The sequence below is a fragment of the Ambystoma mexicanum genome, chromosome 1q (genome assembly GCF_040938575.1).
Source record: "Ambystoma mexicanum isolate Mex_15411 chromosome 1q, UKY_AmexF1_1, whole genome shotgun sequence".
In the NCBI taxonomy this organism is placed as follows: Eukaryota; Metazoa; Chordata; class Amphibia; order Caudata; family Ambystomatidae; genus Ambystoma; species Ambystoma mexicanum.
In genome coordinates, this window is record NC_090922.1 from 791,489,848 (window position 1) to 791,507,597 (window position 17,750).

Genomic DNA, 17,750 nt, shown 5'->3' on the forward strand with positions numbered 1-17,750 from the left:
TTCAACTGAGAAGAGCAAAGCTAAAGACACTGAGGCAAGTACTCCAGTTTGAACAGTACCTTTGGTTAGAAAAGGATCCAGCTGGCTTCTGTCTGGTCGCAGTGATGCAGATCCTGCGTTCCTGGGCCTCAGTCCTGGGGACAAGAGAGTACGTCTAGAGGACTCCTGCTGCAGTAATTCGGATGTCGGCAGCAGCTACGGGCTCTTTTCAGGTCAGCAACACTTTGCAGTTTCAGTGCTCGGTAAACAGCACCACCGTGGATCTTGGGCTTCCTTCAACCCTTGAGTCCTGAACTCTGGTGAGGGGACTATAGCTCTGGTCGTCCTGCTTCTGGAGGGTCCTGGAGACTCCTGGAGCTTCTGGCCAGACCACAGACATTGCACTCTACTACGGATTTCTCAACCCCTGGCACTCGGTTCCTGTAGTAGAAACAAAGTACAGCCAGTCGGGGAAGAAGGTCCAGTGGAGTTAGTTGGACCCACTAACCCAAGGGAAGAGAATGTCCCTTCCGGAGCTTCTCTTGTTGATTAGAAAAGAGTTTCAGCAGGGCGTCACTGGGCAATTCAAAGGTCAAGGAGGATGCAGCAAGCTTTGTTCATGGTTTCTTCGTCGGGTTGTCCTTCCCAGTGGTCGACTCAGTCTTCAGTCCTCGCCTTTTAAGCAGGTTTCTTCCATTCATGCACAGCCTAGCTGTCCTCACAGCAGGGTGACTGTCCTGAAAGGACAGCCGGCCAATCAGGACTGGGTGCATTCAAGCATTCCTAAAGACAAAGGACAGGGGAGTTTCGGGAACCTCTCACTTCCTGCCCTTCCAGACATCCTGGAGCTAGAGGGGGGTTTCACTACTGAAGCATGCCAAAGGCAAAACAAATGGCTCAAACCTAGCTTGGCACGCACAGAGAAACCCAAGACCAACCTCACAAACAGAAAATGGGAGAGGGGGGGGCTCAGGGGGGTGATGACCAGGCCATTTTGACTAAATGATCACCCATGGGAGCTATACAGCACCTAGATGCCTCCGGGTTGGGTGTTGTATACAAATTTCAAAATAAATAATCCAAATCGGGTCAAAGCAAATGAGTGAGATAAAGGACTCACTAGTGGGTTGAAATGATTAAGTTCTGAAGTCCAACAAAAGAGCTGGGGGTCTCTAAGGTTGAATGGAATTAGCCCAGAAATGAGAAATCTCCAACATCTACCCTGAGCAGCAGGCTCCTTGTGGTGGTTTTCTGAGCAAGAAAGTGATCTGTGCTTCTTCAGCGGCTGTTTGAGAACCCTGCCTCAGCAGTCAAGCTGTGTTTATGCACACCTTTGGCCGGAGTGCCCTGCATGTTCACCTTGTGGTAAGTGTGTAGGTGAAACCAGTGGGCACGGTTGGCGAGAAGTCAGTGTTCCGGAAGGTGTCAACCGACAGCGTGAGGCCCTCCTTTGACGACCAGGCGAGGGACAGCTAGTGGGTATGTGTTTATGGGAGGAAGTGTGCATGTACATCAGCATTACAAGAGGCTTTCCTCAGCAGCTTGCTGCAACTGCCTTTCGAGGCTGGGGACAGGTGTGCAGGAACTAGATTGTTCCACGATAGTGTCCTCTAGCTCCGATCTGTATTCCGACTCGAAAATTCCAGCGGCTGTTCCTGACTCGGACGATATGGCGTATGCCACCCACTGCTTAGTCGGGCGCTCCTTTAGTTTCTAGGGCCTAAACAGCTGGCACGCCACACAATGGGATATCAGGTGGTCACATGGAAGGCAGTGGTTGAAACTTGATCCAAGGGAATTTTGTATTGCACTTGGGACAGAACTTAAAGGGGGTGCTCACCATAGTGGAAGGCAGACAGGGGCAGCAGTACAAAGAGTCAGGCAAAGATGGTATGCATTCTTTAACATAAAGGCCAAGTACCCTCCCCCCCACCGCCTCCCACTCCCCCTACGGGTGTAGGCCGAAGCCTGGGTGTAGGTCAAAGCCTGTTGCCCAAACAGCACATTTGGAAGCTAGGATCAGCTGCTGAGCTGTTCCGGTGAAACTGCAGTCAAATTAGTGTGAATGCAAACGACAGAAAAGGTTTGGTTGAGTTTAACTCTTAAAGTAGCTCTAGCTACAGACTCCATGAAATAACTCACCACGATGGCGGAAAAAAATAATCTGAGGGACCACAACGCGTGTGGGATCATGGGTACAGAGTACGTCACTAGAGATTATTACAGTCCTGCCCTGACAAACGTCCCTTTTTGCTTTTCAAAAACTTCATGTGCAATACTCTGCAGCTTCCACTAGATGTCGGCATATGCAAAGCCTGTGATTCTAAGCAGATCCACGATGAGATTATATGGGATACATTACTCACCATAATCATATTTCTGATGCTTTTATCTGCTTAGATTCACATGCTATGCATAGGTCGACATCTAGTGGTAGTCGCAGCGTATTACATTTGTCTTCGAAACTCGAAAAGACGTAGACTGGAATGTCAGTAATACTATCCTAATATGGAGTCCACTGTAGCCATGATCCTTCACGCCTCGAGGCCCCTCAGATTGTTAGTTTCTTATATGAGGTAGCATGAAGTGTAACGCGAATACAGATGTAATAAAGCAGATAAATGATAAAGCCAGAAAGACATCCATGTGCCTTCTACTCCAATAGGGGCAGCACGGGTGGGTGCATGTGAATCTTAGCAGATACAAGTATCTGCAATAAGACTACAGTGAGTAATGTATCCCTCCTGAGACAGATGCTTAGATCACATGCTATGCATAGACTAGCGAGCAGTATCTGGAGAAGGTGAGTTAAGAAGGTGCAGCATCAAATAGATGTTTAAGCACTGCTTGTCCCACCAGTGAATCTGCTTTGAAATGCGTGTCAATTTAGTAATGCTGAGTAAAGTTATGTATTGAACTCCAAGTAGCTGCTTTGAAAATGGCTTCTAGAAGGAGGTTGTTTTCCATAATTGCCAAAGTAGCTCCTGTACCTCTGGGAGAGAGCTCTTGGTGTGAAAGGCAGGGTTTTCTTTGATAGAGAATAGCAGGGCTGTATGCACTGAACTATAAATTTGAACATGGCGTTCTTTAAAATGTGACCACCCTCCGTGTCAGGTGCGATGGAGACAAACAGTTGACCTGTTTTTCTGAGTTTTGTTGTGTTTACATAGTACAAAACTACCCTCCTTAAACCTGAAGTGTGCTTTAAGTACCACCTTCTCCTTGTGGCTAACAAGAAAAGGGACTTGCACAGAATGTGTGTAGCTTACTAATCAGTCTTAGTGAGGTGATGGCTACTAGGAAAGCGGTCTTGTAGGTTAGGTGTTTGAGGCTGGATTTGTGCATAGGCTCAAAGGGTGAACCCATGAGCTTCAAGAGTACAACATTTAAGATCCCAACCTGGAGGCAGTTTGGAAATGGGAGGGTAAAGTCTCTTTACTCACTCCATTAAAGCCTTAACAGGAAGTTTCCACAAGGACACCTTGTTTTGTGAAGTGGTTTATGTGGCCAGGGCTGCTAGGTGAACCTTGGAGCTAAATACTAGACCAGAGTCTAGTCAGTAGAGCATGTAGTGAATAATGTTTGATGGGGTACATTCAATTGGGTTTGTGCAACCTCGAGGATAGCCATACACCTTTGTGGTAATTGTAAGTGTCCAAACTCTAGCAATTCAGGAGCCAGGCTGCTAAGATCATAGACAGAGGATGGGGTGGATTTTGATAGGTTCACACATCGCCAGTTTGAGCAGATGTGGAAACCATGGTTGTCTTGCCCACATAGGGGCTATCCCTGACCAGCTCATCCACAGGACGTTCCCATTGGACTGGCTGGGGAAACCTGGATGTGAAGTATGGGCATTGTGCGTTTAGGTTTGTGGCAAACCAATCTAAAGGAGGATAATCCAACCCCACAGAGAGAAGACCGCCTAGAATTTCTCTGCCGAGTTGCCACTCATACTCCTTGGGTAAAGGATGTCTGCTCAGAGTGTCTGCTAGGGCATGGAGTTCTCCTGGAACGTGCCAAGAGACTGGGACCATGTTCCGCTTGAGTGCCCACTTCCACATGTTTTGGGTTAGCCTCGACAGACTGTGTGCCTCCCTGCTGGTTTATGTAAAACACGGCAGCGGTGCTGTCTGAGGACTTGCACTGTCTGACCTACCAGATGCAGCTGAAAAGCTTGTAAGGCTTTCAGTACAGCTAGGAGCTCACAAAGGTTGATGTGGGTTTGGGCTGCGATGTGTGTCCACAGGCCATGCGCTGTGTGGTGAAGGTAATGGGCTCCCCATCCGGAGAGTGAGGCGTGCGTTGTAAGAATCGCTTGAACTGGTGGATGGTAAAAGGGTTTTTCCTGCAACAGATTTTCCTTAGACCACCAGCGTAGCGCTTGTACTAGAGTTATTGAAACAACCACTAGATCGCCCCACTGACCACTTGCCTGGGACAATCGTTTAGCAAACCACTACTGCATTGAGCGCATGTGCAGCCCCACATGTATAACTAGATAAATGCATGAAGCCATCATCCAAGCAGGTATTGCCTTGCATACTGTTATTTGGTGACCATCGAGATAATGAAGTATCTGCAGCAGGAGGTTTGGAAATCTTTCGTTTGAGGGGAAGCCTAGACCCTCTTGTCTTTATGGTAGCTCCTAGGAGCTGCTTGGTTTGGCTTGTAAGAAGGGTTGACTGTCTCGATTGAGAACCCCAATTGGAACAGAAAGTTCCGTTCTCTGGGTATTTTGCTTGCAAATTTGAAGCGATTCCCCAGTTATCAGCCAGTCGTTCAGATAAGGGTACACTGGGATAGATTCTGTGTAAGTGCGCCACTAATCCCTTGGTGAATAACCTTGGAGCGGAGGTTATGCCGAAGGGGAGCACCTTGTACTGGTAGGATTGATGTGCTATTTTGAAGCACAGGACATTTTTCGGTGCGCTGGGTACATTGAAATATGCAAGTATGTATTTTCATATCCTATGTTGCCATGTAGTCCTAGTTTTACCCAGGGGGGGGCGTGGGGGGTGGCGGCATCGGGTGACCAGGGGATCTCACTTGAGGGAGATTTAGCACTAAAATTAAAATCTTACCTAAACACAGCCATGGCCCGTGTCCACAATCCATGTTTGGAGCAAAATTGTCCAGCATGTCGGCTATAGCCACAAGCACATTTTATTCCCCATTCAGGTCTCTTCAGATTTTGGGATCCCTCCCCATCCCCCATACATGTAACCCCGAACCCCTTTACTAAATCACATAATATAAGAGTACACTATTTTTTCTGCAAAGTTTCGTGATTTATCAAGATCCAAGCCACCCAAAAACTTCCATTGGGACGAACAATTGAAGCATCACTACACAGTCGCCACTGTAGACTGTGTAATATATAAGGTTTTGTGTGGCAATACTTGCATGCAATTTATATATGCTTAGTGTGTAACTAAAGGACAAATAATTGCATTTTCATATGTTTACCTTGAATTACTGGTGTTGCTCTGGACTCCTTGTAGTCCTAGACCACTCACTTTTGAGACTAAGGCTGCTCAGCTACCACACCTTAATTGGTTTTTGGCTAACGTCAGTCTTCCCGGTTTCCCATAAATAGGGTGGCTTCCTAAAATCCTCCAACCAGGGACTGATTTGGGAAATCAATCTAACAACTTGATTGGACTTTGGAAATCCTTAACACAACCCAATGACAAAATAAGTCGGAGGAACATGCATGCACCTCAACCCTCTGCACATGCAGCTTTCACACATTCTTCAAGTACTGCTCATGCATTAATGGTATTCCCTTTACAGGTTGGGCAAAGCAGTGCATGCAAGATCTAAAAAATATGGCCTGACTTGTAAGTGCTCTTTTTCCTACCCAACGCCCAGTTTACAAACAATACAAACACAACAGGCGGTGTTCAAAGCAGTTCTGTTAATTTCCATGTACAAAGAAGTCACTGACCGGGTGTTGCAACAGGAAGGCCTTTGTTCTGCGCCAACAAAAAACTATACATATCCCGCTGACGGACAATAGACTCAACAAGCTTCATCTGATGACTGCGGGCATCATGGAGCTGCTTCAATTCAGTAAGAGCCTTTTCGAGTTCAGTCTGAAGTTCAGAAACTCTAATTGAGAAAGACAAAAAGGTGGTTACTCATAACTGACACATGAAAACCTTAAATAGGGTAATTCTTTACTATCGAGAAAAAACAAATCAGGTTAGTACATCAAGGACATTTCTCCCAAATCTATAGAGCACTATCAAACATTACTCTTACAACAGCAGGTCTGTCCATAACAAGCATTAGGAAACATTTTACAGCTCCCTCCTCTCCCACGCAGACCCCCAAAAAGGACCCTAACCATCCCCAACGTTTACTATTGTTGGATTACTGCCCCGACTGAAGTAATAAAGACGTTTTTTTATTGACCTCGCTTAGCACATCTTTAAGGGCGATTGGGAGACTACCAATGCAAGGGAGACTTTCTACCTTTGCAAGATTCATTGTTTTTTTAAATGTGCATACTACCTTACAGTGAAAAGCAGCAGGGGTACCTTGCATCCCTTTTTATTTGGTGATATTTGTTACTTTCTTGATGTGTCATAGGCAGACTGGTAGCAGCAGATATTTCACTTCGCACATACTTGTAAACTTCACTGCAATGCCATTTTGACCATCATATACTCTACATGCTATGCTTCTTTCACCCTGTACTTTAGCCACCTTGTCCTTTGGCCTCCTTGTCCTCATGACAGGAAATGCCTGTTAGGCAAAGTTTGAATACAGTACCCTCTGGGAAAACCACAAACAATGACTACAGGTATCGGCAACCCAACCTTGTATAAGCTTGTACTACACAGTTTTGTTATGTTGAGCAGCCAGGCTTATCTCAAGAGGGGAAATGTGAGCAAACAAAGCTTCACAGTTAGAGGTATTCAAATAAACTTACACTCAAGGTTTCTTGCATAAACAATTTATCAGTCAGTTATAAAGCCTTCTTCAGAAGGGAGCAATAGAATAATAACACAAATACACTTCAATACTGTACACTCAGTTTCTGAACAGAAAAGACCCTTTTGGGATGGCCCACAGAGACAACAGGTGACATCAATAACTAGGGTGCTGGGGACATTAATATCTTACTGTTGGAATTCAGAAGACTCTTAAAAGTTGGTAAAAGGCAAAGGTTATTAGAACACAAGAGATCAATTATTCTTAAGCAGGGCAAATACTTTTAGATCCTCTTAGAAGAGTCATAAAATTCAATAGGCTAAGCCAAGGTCAATAGGCAAGGGTCTTGTATAGGACAAAGCACTTCTGGTAAGTAAATGGAAAAGTCTTTGCACAGGTTCTTAGGAGTCTGATGAAAAGAAGAATCAAATGTAGGGCCACAAGCTGATTAGAGTTGTGGAAGTTACAAGCACTTCTACAGCAAGAGGTAAGTTCTCTTAGACTTGTTTTACAGTACCTTAGCAATGAAGAAAAAGATGCAGCTGATGACTTCTGTTCCTGTGCAGCTCTACAGATCTCACTGTTCTAGGGCCTCAGTCATGGGGACAAGAGGGTGAACGTCGGGGTACTCCAGGAATTCGCTGGGACAGTCAAAACTAGCAACCAGCAAACTTGACTTTCAGTGGCTGTTCAGTGTTTCAGCTCCTCGCGTCTGCCGCAAATAGCAACAGTTCCTGGCTGTTGAGGTGGACTGTCCTTGCTTCTGGGGTCCAGCACTCTTGAGGGGGCTCAGGCTTGGTCAGTCCTGCTTCTCGGGAGTCCGGAGGATCTTCTAAAGGCTCTAGGCAAGCTTAAAAGCAACGCACACAATCTGGCGTTCCTCTCCCTGGCTATACGGTTTCCAGCAGCAACTCTGGAAATTCAACCAGCTCCGAGATAGATGGCCAGGTGGCTTACTTTTGAGTTGATTGGTGGTTACCAGACATTTGATCGAAAAAAATTGGTCGACTGGACAAATGGTCGAACCAATTTGGTCGAAAACCAAATGGTCGATTTTATTATTTTTACCCCCTTTTTTGGGGGGGGGTCTCCCCAACCTACACAATCTGGCGTTCCTCTCCCTGGCTATACGGTTTCCAGCAGCAACTCTGGAAATTCAACCAGCTCCGAGATAGATGGCCAGGTGGCTTACTTTTGAGTTGATTGGTGGTTACCAGACATTTGATCGAAAAAAATTGGTCGACTGGACAAATGGTCGAACCAATTTGGTCGAAAACCAAATGGTCGATTTTATTATTTTTACCCCCTTTTTTGGGGGGGGGTCTCCCCAACCTCCTTTTTTTCTAAAAAAAAACTTTTTTTCCCTAAACTACAACCTAAAAAATGATTGGTCCCACCAACTCAAAGGGAGAAGTCGCCTTTGAAGGGGCTTCTCGCTCAATGCGAACTTGGCGGTTCGACACTGCAGCAGGGCTTCACCGGGCAAACCAACGGTCCACGAGTTACAGCAGGTGTCCTCTTCAAGCTCTTATTCGGTTCCTTCGTCCAGTGGTCGACTGCGTTCCAAGCCAAGAGACTTTTATTCAGTTCTCTCCCATTCATTCCAGCCTAGCTGTCAACCGCCCATGAAGGTGGCTGTCCTTGCCGGTCAGTCAGCCAGCCAGCCAAACACGCCAGAGTTCATTTGGGTCTCCTAGGAAACTAAGCACAAAGTGTTACGGGCACCTCCCTCACGTCCTACCTACCCCTGATACTCTGGAGCCAGAGGCGGGCTTCACTCCTGAATCCCGCCAAAGGCCAAATTAACAAAGACCAAACCTGGTTTGGCGCGCAGAGAAAATCTCTAGAAGGACCTTCCTACAAAGAACTGTCGAAAAAAGACGACTGGGGGTCATTTTGTCAAAGATGGCTATGCACCATTTTGAAAAAGTTGGCTCTTGCGGTTGATTTACTGGAGCCGCGAACGCAGCCTGCGGTAAAGACATACCATGGTAGTTCAAACGAAACCACTGCCACAGCCAGCAGCCAGTCACCACTGCCACCAGCCAGTCAGTGAGGAAAGTGTAACAAAAATGTTACATTAGGATCCAGACACAGGTGATACCAGGTAACCCCTCAAGCACTCTATTGTAAGATCGGGCGTGCTGGGTCTAGAAAGTTACAATTGTAAGTAAAATCATTTTCACTGTTCTGGGAAACAGTTTATCCCAGAGAAGGTAGTTAAACCTTGGGGAAATCTGAAAGACTTCCCTGTGCCACTGCACTGAAGGTGCAGTGTGACAATGTAAAAGATGATGCCTATGGAGTTTGTCAGACTCCATAACCAAAAGAGAAACATATGTAAAACTCACATTAAAATACGAGTGAGAAAAAGGGTCACACTCAGTTAAAAAAAAAAAACCAAAAAAAAAATCAAGTCCTCAAAATCCAGCAAAGTTGCTGGGGGTCTCCAAAGTGGAGGGAATTAGCACATTTCTGAGAATTCTCCCTAACAATGTCTTCTATGTAAAGCACTTTCTCAAGGAAAGCCTCGATTTACCTGGGCAAAGCGGCAGGGATAGCATCTGGCCAGATGTTGTGTTGGGCCCGTCTAGTCCCAATCCACTCTGTCCCTGGGTAAGTTGGCTAAGCAGATGTCGGGCAAGAGGATATCCATGATTGGACAGTTCATTGCAGTCCAAATGATGCAGATACTTCCCAATGCTGGGTGAGACCCAGACTCATATTTGGAATAAAGGTAGAGTCTTGGAGCAGTTCAGATAGTGTGGGCCAACCCCCCTAAGAAGAGCTGCAGCCCGCAGAAGAAAAGGACAACCACTCAAGACATCCAGCATTGCCACCAGCAAAGTCTCGGTGAAACCCCAAGCCCTGCCTGTATATGGATCGATCAAGGCACTAATCAGTGCTGGTTATGACATTTTTCTCCAAGCAAATTTCCCTCCATAGTTCTATGGATGCCCACATTTTTTATTTTGCTTTTTAACTGGTTCCGACTTCACATGGAAGGGAAGCCTTAACCTTCGCTCCCCTGGTCTTTTGCTCATTTTGTTATGGGGAAACGTGTCAGTCCTTCAGACTACCAGTACTGGGAAACTATGATTAACATTGCACATTGTTAGAGAGAATTCTCAAATATGTGCCAGTTCCTCCCACCTTAGAGCCATATTTTTTACTATGTTTATTTTCTGTGTTTATTTCTTTGGTTATGGAGTTCAAACAACTCTATAGGCATCATTTTTTTCATTTGTGTCACAGCCTTAGTGCAGTGGCAGAGGGGAAACCTTTTTCAGGCTTTCCCAAGGTTTAAACACCTTCTCTGGGATACACTAGTGTTTACCAGAGAAAGTAAAGTGAAATTGACTTTACTAGTCTTTTCAAATTCCTAGACCAAGCTCACCCTATCTTACAATAGACTGCTGGAGGGGTCACTTAGTACCCCCTGTGTCTAGATACTCATGTAGCAGTCAAATGCTACCCTTTCCTATCAAAATAACTGGTGGCAGTGGTATTACAATGAACTAGCATGATTTTTCCCTACCGCGAAAACATGTGGCGTTAAATCGCGGCAGCCATGTTTTTCAACTAAGTTCATCTTGACAGAAGCCCTGCAAGGACGACTTCTCCCTTTGAGTTGGTGGGACCAATCAACTCGACACAAATCCACCTGGATACCATTCTCAGAGCTGGCTGTATTTTCCTCAGAGTGCTGCAGGAAACCGAATAACCAGGGAGAGGGACACCCATTTGTGTGCTTTACTACAGCTACCGGAATTGAAGATTTGCCAGTGGCAGCTTCTTGACAAGTCCCAGTGCAGGAGTCCCCACGACGTCCTCCCTCTTGTCCCCACTACTGAGGCTCATGAACAGTGAGATCTGCAGGAACTGCCAAGAACAGACATCTTCAGCTGCATCTTTTTCTTCATTTGAATGGTACTGTGAAACGAGAGTACGTACTTCTCGTGGTGAAAGTGCTTGAAACTTTCGCATCTAGCAGGCCTAATCAGCTTGTGACCCAACATATCATTCTTCGTTACAAACTACTTCTGAGAACTTCTACAGAGACATTACCGTTTACTTACCAGAACCGTTTTTATCCTATCCAAGACTTGAGCCCATTGACTTTGGCCTAGCCTATTGAATGGACTCTTCTGGTGAACTCAAAGTATCGGCACTGCCAAAGAAACTTAATTCTTTTATGTTCTCAACCTATTCCTTTTTGCTCATCCTTCAAAGTAATCTGAATGCCTCAGAAACTCGGTGAGTATAGTAATGAAGTGTATTTGTGTATGATATCCAACTGCCTCCTTCTAGTGAATGTTTTATAACTGACTGTTGAATAAATTAATAAGTGTCTAACCAAGAAACCTTGAGTTTAAGTTTATTTGAACACCTGTGATTGTAGACCTCTAACTTCATTATAGCTCACATTCCCTCTTGAGATAAGCCTGACTGCTCAGCTCCGCTACCAAAAACTGTAGCACAGACTTATACCAAAGGTTGGTTTTGCTTACACCTGTAGTCCTAGTTGTGTAGTGGTCCCAAAGGGTACTGCATACAAACTCCTTCGAATGGAGTACAATGGGGATACTATCACCCTAGTCTTTAACACTTAGGATTTTTGGTTACTTTTATATGCGCCTAAAGACAAGCTGGTATCTATACCATTTCTGCATCATTTCTAGTGTGCACATTCACATTTACTATATCTGGCTACTAAACTGGACTAGTTCCCCAAAATGATTGCCTCAAGATTTTTCTTTGGCCATATTGTTTGCCCTTCCTGCCTTGCCAACAAAGCAGATACAAGGCCATGCACTTGCCTGAGAAAGCTGCTGCTTTCGCAGGCTAGCGATGCCAGTCTCTGTGCATGGCTCAGAAAGTTGGTGGGGTGGTCTAGTCCCACTCCACGTCTGTGGTGCCAGTGAGACTAGGTGTGTGGGATGTGTGAAACCAATCGTTGCCCCGAATTGGCAGTTTGAATGGTGTATATCCTTACCATTGCTGGACTTGCTTCCAGGCTGTATTGGTTAGAAAGGGGACTTCTGCAGCCATTTCTTCAGATCAGTGTTGGATCCAAGAATCACTTGTAGGAGAATAGCTGACTGGAGATCCAAAGACTTGAAGAGGCACAGTATCCCTTCTTTTGTCTGGTCCAGTAAAGCCCTGTTGGACTACCCGATCTGTGAAGGCCTTGTGTGGCGATTCAACCCCATGACTGGTGGTCCACAGTTGAAGACCTTCCAGAGCAGGATCTCTTGATGTCGGGAAGCTGAAACTTGGCAGTAAGGAAACTTGTAGCACGAGCTGGCGACCACTGAAGTTCCAGCGAACAGCTACTATTCTACCAAGTTAGCCCACTGGAGAGCTGGTCAGTCCACCTGGTGGTCAAGGGCTCGGGACTGCTGGATCCTTAAGAACACGTCACGAATGGTTGGAACCATCAGACTAAAGTTTGAAGCACCGCTCATGGTCTTCACAGATCAGGTAGTCCAGCAGGGCTTCACTGGGCCAAATGCAGGAAGGGATGCCAGGCCTCTTTGGAAGTCGTTCATGGATCTTCAGTTGGCTGCTCTTCTATACAGGGTAGTTGGCTCCTACACCGATCTGAAGAAATGGCTGCTGGAGTCTTAGCCTAAATCCTGTCTGGAAGCAACCAAGACCACCGATTGTAAGGCTCAGCACCATTCAAACAGCCAGCAGTGGTTCAATTGGGGAACACAGAGTTTCACTCATGCCCCAAACTCACTCTCTGGCACCACAGATGTGGAGTGGGAACACATGTTCATGACCACATAGGGGATTTACTTAAAGAAAGCAGGAATAAGGGAAAATATGGCCAAAGGATATGCGAAAAATATTGTGGCATAGCCATTTTAGGGCACTTACCACGTTTACTAGCCATACCCTGCAAACGCAAATGTGCACACTAAAAATATTTTTTAAAAAAAAAGGTAAATGCTGCCCCAGCTTGTCTTTAGGCACATATAAACGTTACCAAAAATTCCAAGTGTAAAAGACTAGGGTGATCCGAAAGCATCTCCACCGCACTGTAAGATACTGTGTGTGTTAAAAAGGTAAAAAGACAAAAGGGAAACAGTTTCCCAGTACTGATAGTTGGAATGATAAATCAGTTTCCCCATGACAAAATGAGCAAAAGGACAAGGGAGTAAAGCTGAAGGGTTCACTTCCCGGTAAAGTCAGAAGAGGTCCATAGAATATGAAGGCAAAGTTGACTAAAGAGAAATCATCTTTCCTAATATCCACCCATTCCACTGCTTTTTGGTCGTCGCACCCGAGCAGTAAAACCCAAGATAAGAAATAATGTTTACTTAAGTTACCTTGTTGCATCTCTTCCCTGGTACAATCACCAACACAAGTACTTCAGTCATCGCACATTCTGGGGAGAAGCTTTGTAATTTTTTCACAGCACAAGGCCCCACTTTTCTTAGGGATTGGACTTCTGAAGCAATGGCATATTTGTGACTTGGTTCCATCTTACTGCATGGTTTTTTGCGTGTTGTGCAATCAAAACCTGCTTGTTCCATTTTATAGTGCGTTTTATATACATTCCTGTTTAATTTAATTCGTGTGCGCTTCACTGTGTGGACTCCTTGTGGACCCCTGAGCCCACTCTCTATCCAGAGAATAGCCTTCACTGCTCTAAATCGATAACTATTGGGTTTTGGCTAACCCCTGAAAGTTCCCTGTTCACTGCAACTAGGATGGCCTCTGAAAAATATGTGCACCAGGCCATATTCTAGAAATCCATATCAATAGAAGTATGTCAGCCTAGTGTACCCAAACGCCCTGGGAGATATAAAGGGGGTGTTCTAGTGACGCAAGGGCCTGCGGAGGGGGGCGAAATACTGCGTGGCAGATTCCACCCCCATAGGGGGTTACAGGTCCACGTCCCGACCCCTCCCTTGCCTGGTTGTGATCAATGGAGTTCCAGCCAAAGATTCCCCCTAGGATGGGTGACTGGAAGAGAACGGTTGGGAAAGATTCTCGTTTCCACCTTGGGACATATTTTGCTGATTTTTTAACCTCTCCGGACCTTCTGAAGGGAATTAAGACTTCAGCTGCTCTTCCCTTTTGCTCTTTGTCATGGAGAAACCAACTAGTCCCTCAAACTAATCAGTACTGAGAAACATTTCTCTTTTCAATTCTTGTAGTTTTGGTAAATTCACACAGCATCTTACACTGCAATGGAAATACTTACTATCCCCATGAGTTTTAATCTTTTGGGTTTTGGGTCACTATATGTGCCCAAGACAAGCTGGTAGCAGCATTAACATTCACAGTTTTTACTTTATTTTACTCTTGCACTTTCACATTCACCATGAATGGCTGCTAAAAAGGTGGCTAGCACACCAAAATGGACAAGCCACAAGAATTTGCACTTTGTTGTTTGGCAATATTGTAGTTTGGCCTGCCTTTCGTCCCACGTCAGGAAATCACAAAAAGGTCATGCACTTGCACAGTAAAGCTTCAACTGCTTTTGCCAGCTAGTGAGCTTGTATGTGAGGCTATGGGAGGATCTGGGGGGTCTGGTCCCAGTCCTCATACCTTGGTGCCAGAGAGTTTGCTGCTGAGCAGATGTGAAACCAGTAGATATCCACAATTGGACAACTAGAGGCTGTTTGAATATGGCAGACACTTTCCATTGGTGGGCTTGGACTTGCTTCCAGCTCCAAATCTGGGAAAACATTTTTTTTAGACGTCCTTCAGATCCATGTTGGAGCCAAGAATCCTATGGAGAGCAGCTCGCTGACGAAGCAGGACTTCTGCAGTGGACCAGCATCCTCTCCAGTCACTGGCCTTGTGAAGCCCTGCTCCTTCGCAAGATCTCAAAACCCTAGCCAGTGCTTCAACCCTTGAACTAGTGGGACCAACTAGTTGCAACGTCAACTCGAGGTTGCATACCCAAAGAGCCTTCAGAAGTGTCCCTGGACTGCCTGGCTCATTCGTGGGCTACCTCGCCACAGAGATCTCCGTTCGACATTAATGCATGGACCTTTGGTGGTTGCCAACTGTGCCATGAGTCTCCACCAGAAAGGTCAGCTTCCTAGCACGAAGGGAACCTGTCATGTAGCTGCTTCTGTGACCGTGAATGAAAGGTTGCCCATCGTCACCTGCAAAGGGTGACCGTTGCTGGAAATGGCCTCCCACCATCCTGTGAACCCGAAGGGGTCTGCACCAAGAAACTCTGCATTCTTCATTCTCTGGTGTTGCATCTTGAAGTTGGACTCAAGAAACACAAACTTGCAAACCCCGGGGTCCCCTCACCGGAACAAAGAATGGAAAATTGTGTCCCATCAACCCCCTCCAGACAATCCATCATGTGTCCTGGGAAAGTGAGTAAGGGTGGCAAGCAAACTCAACTGTTCCTGCCCCCCTGCCCCCCTGTCCTCCTTAGGATAACATTGGCTGGAAATCATTTGGTCTCCCAACTACCTCTTTACTTACCTTTGGTTGTGGAACCTGGGTCAAGTTTCCTACCCCTGGGCTACCCTTGGGACTGAAGAAAGGAAAACTTACCCGTCTTTGAGCAAACAGGTTGAAATCAACAAAAACCCATTGCATCCGGTCCGAATATCTTCAGGAGAATCTGGTTTTGAAAACAGATTTTTGGGTACTATGCCCCATACATCTTAGGGTTGGATTTCTTAAGCGACAGGGAATTGTGTTGGTTCCATTTATTTTACTGCATCTGAATACTAAGCATCAGTCAATTTAACCAGGTAAGTGAACCTACTGGTGAAAGTATAAATGCGCGAGATATTAAATGTAGGGTTGCGTGATAAAACTACCTGCTACTTCCATTTCTAAGTGTTCTTAACCCCTTTAATATGGAGGATGTTGAGCGAGTTTTCCGAAAGTCCCCTTGAGGTACGACTTACCCAAAAGCATACAGGTCCCCAAATCTTAGTATCAGTTTGTACAGGTTCGCTGTGGAGGAGGGTCGTGATGGCAAAGCCTCTTGCCAGACTCGGATACTGCACCAGTGGCAAACCCAGCAGCGCTTTGCCTTCTCTTGGAGTCTTGCGGCACGTCCTCAAAGGATCTCAACCTCCTCCTGGAGGGAGAATGCTCATAGGACCGACCAGCAGGTCCTGGATGAGGCCTGACCCTGCCCCACGGCTGCAGAGAACACAGACAGTCTGCTGTACCTGTCTTTTTTCAAAAAACAACTTAAATCCCTCATCGTGGTCCAGATGCAGGCAGTACAAGCATTTGTGGTGTCGATCTTCGACGGAGACATTTTTGCCCACACTTCAGAGTTTGAAGCGGCTGAAGCCTTGCTTCTCAGCCATGCCGAAATGGCACAAAGTAGGCCCCAAGGCCATGCTCTCGAAAACTTCGATGATCCAACAGTGGATGAGGATCTTCACCGGTAGCAGAGCCCCGCTGCCAGTTTCTATTCTTCGAAGACTAAGTAAAAATATGTCAAAATCTAATATTTTGCCAACATGTTGACGAAAAACATGAAATTAGTTTGGAGAGCCATTTATTTTATTTATTTATTGTTCACTTGTTAGGCACCTGCAGCAAGTAAATACTGTTTCAAAGCAACAGGGAGGGAAGAAGGGAGTGAAACATTCAAAAAACAAATATTAAAAACCGTAGAGGGAAAAGGAGAAAGGACGACGCTACTATGCCTTGTGAGTATTCAGACTCACAAGTGCAGCAAAGTAGAGGGGTCTTGAGGGGCTTCTGGAATTTCTGCTCAAGGCGCAGTGGGAGGGGGAGGCTGTTCTAAAGGAACAAGCCAGTGGAGGAAAGCGATCAGCCACCTACCCTCTGTTTGGCGAAACACTTCACACACAGAGTTGGTGCCAGAAGAACGTAGAAGTCTAGAGGGAGAGTATTTAGTGAGAAAGGTAAAGATAGTGTGGTCCCTGGGCCCAGACAGCCTTGTGGATGATGCAGATGGATTTTAATTTAATCAGCTCAGCAACCGGGATCCAGTGAAGACTTTAGGGCAGGAGAGATGCGGTCCCTGGGATTAAAGCCAAGGATAAATCGTGCAGCCCTATTCTGGATTAGCTGGAGGGGTTGCAGAGTGGAAGGAGGTGGCTATTGCAATAGTCGAGCCTATAGAGAACCAAGGCTCGGGTAAACATTGAGCCACTGGGGGTGAAGTGAGAAAAGGGAGAATTCCTTTGAGAAGGAAGAGCTGAAAGCGGGGCTTCTTGGCAACGTCCAGTGTGTGAGGGAGGAAGGAGAGAGGAATCAAAGAAGACAGGTTTATGGCTTCAGAAGAAGGAGCTGGGGCAGAGCCCATGGAGGAAGGCAAGAGTGAGGGGAAGGAGGAGGGAGCAGGGTCCCAATGGGAAGGATCTCCAATTTACAGGCATTGTGGCAGAGATCATTGGAGGTGCACCATGACTGGATGGCAGATAGGCAATCAGGGATGACGAAAGGTGTAAGAGGGACAGCAGTAAATGCTAAAGAGTTGTGGGTCTTCATAGCACTGGAAGTTAGGGGGGAGATTAGGTGAGCAAGCTGAGCAAGGTAGATGTTAAAGAGACAAGGAGAGAGGATAGAGCCTTGGGGGACATCAAAGGTGGAGAAGGAAGGAGACGGCGAAGGGGTCCAGGATGACTTGGGAAGAGCAGTCAGTGAAGATGTCAGCCAATCCAGTGGCAATCCGAGATACCAAGGGTATCGTGGATCCTTTGAATGAGGATGGAATGGTTGACTGTCAAAGGAGAAGAGATCCAGTAGGATGATTACAACTGGGGAGTTGGAGTCAAGAGATGCAAGTGGTTCGTCACAGGTGTTCAGAAGTGCAGTTTGTGCCTCTGGATGCACGGAATCCAGATTTA

At 46.0% G+C, this 17,750-nt stretch overlaps 1 protein-coding gene across 4 annotated transcripts in view; it reads right to left on the bottom strand.

The window, feature by feature from the left end:
- The window catches only part of TPR (translocated promoter region, nuclear basket protein), a 2,097,972-nt gene that overhangs the window by 1,736,381 nt on the left and 343,841 nt on the right, over positions 1–17,750 (bottom strand). For all 4 annotated transcript variants that reach the window (XM_069641376.1, XM_069641377.1, XM_069641375.1 and 1 more), the window contains exon 15: positions 5,930–6,093. In XM_069641376.1, coding sequence (XP_069497477.1) covers positions 5,930–6,093 — 164 coding nt within the window. The remainder of the gene's footprint in view (positions 1–5,929; positions 6,094–17,750) is intronic.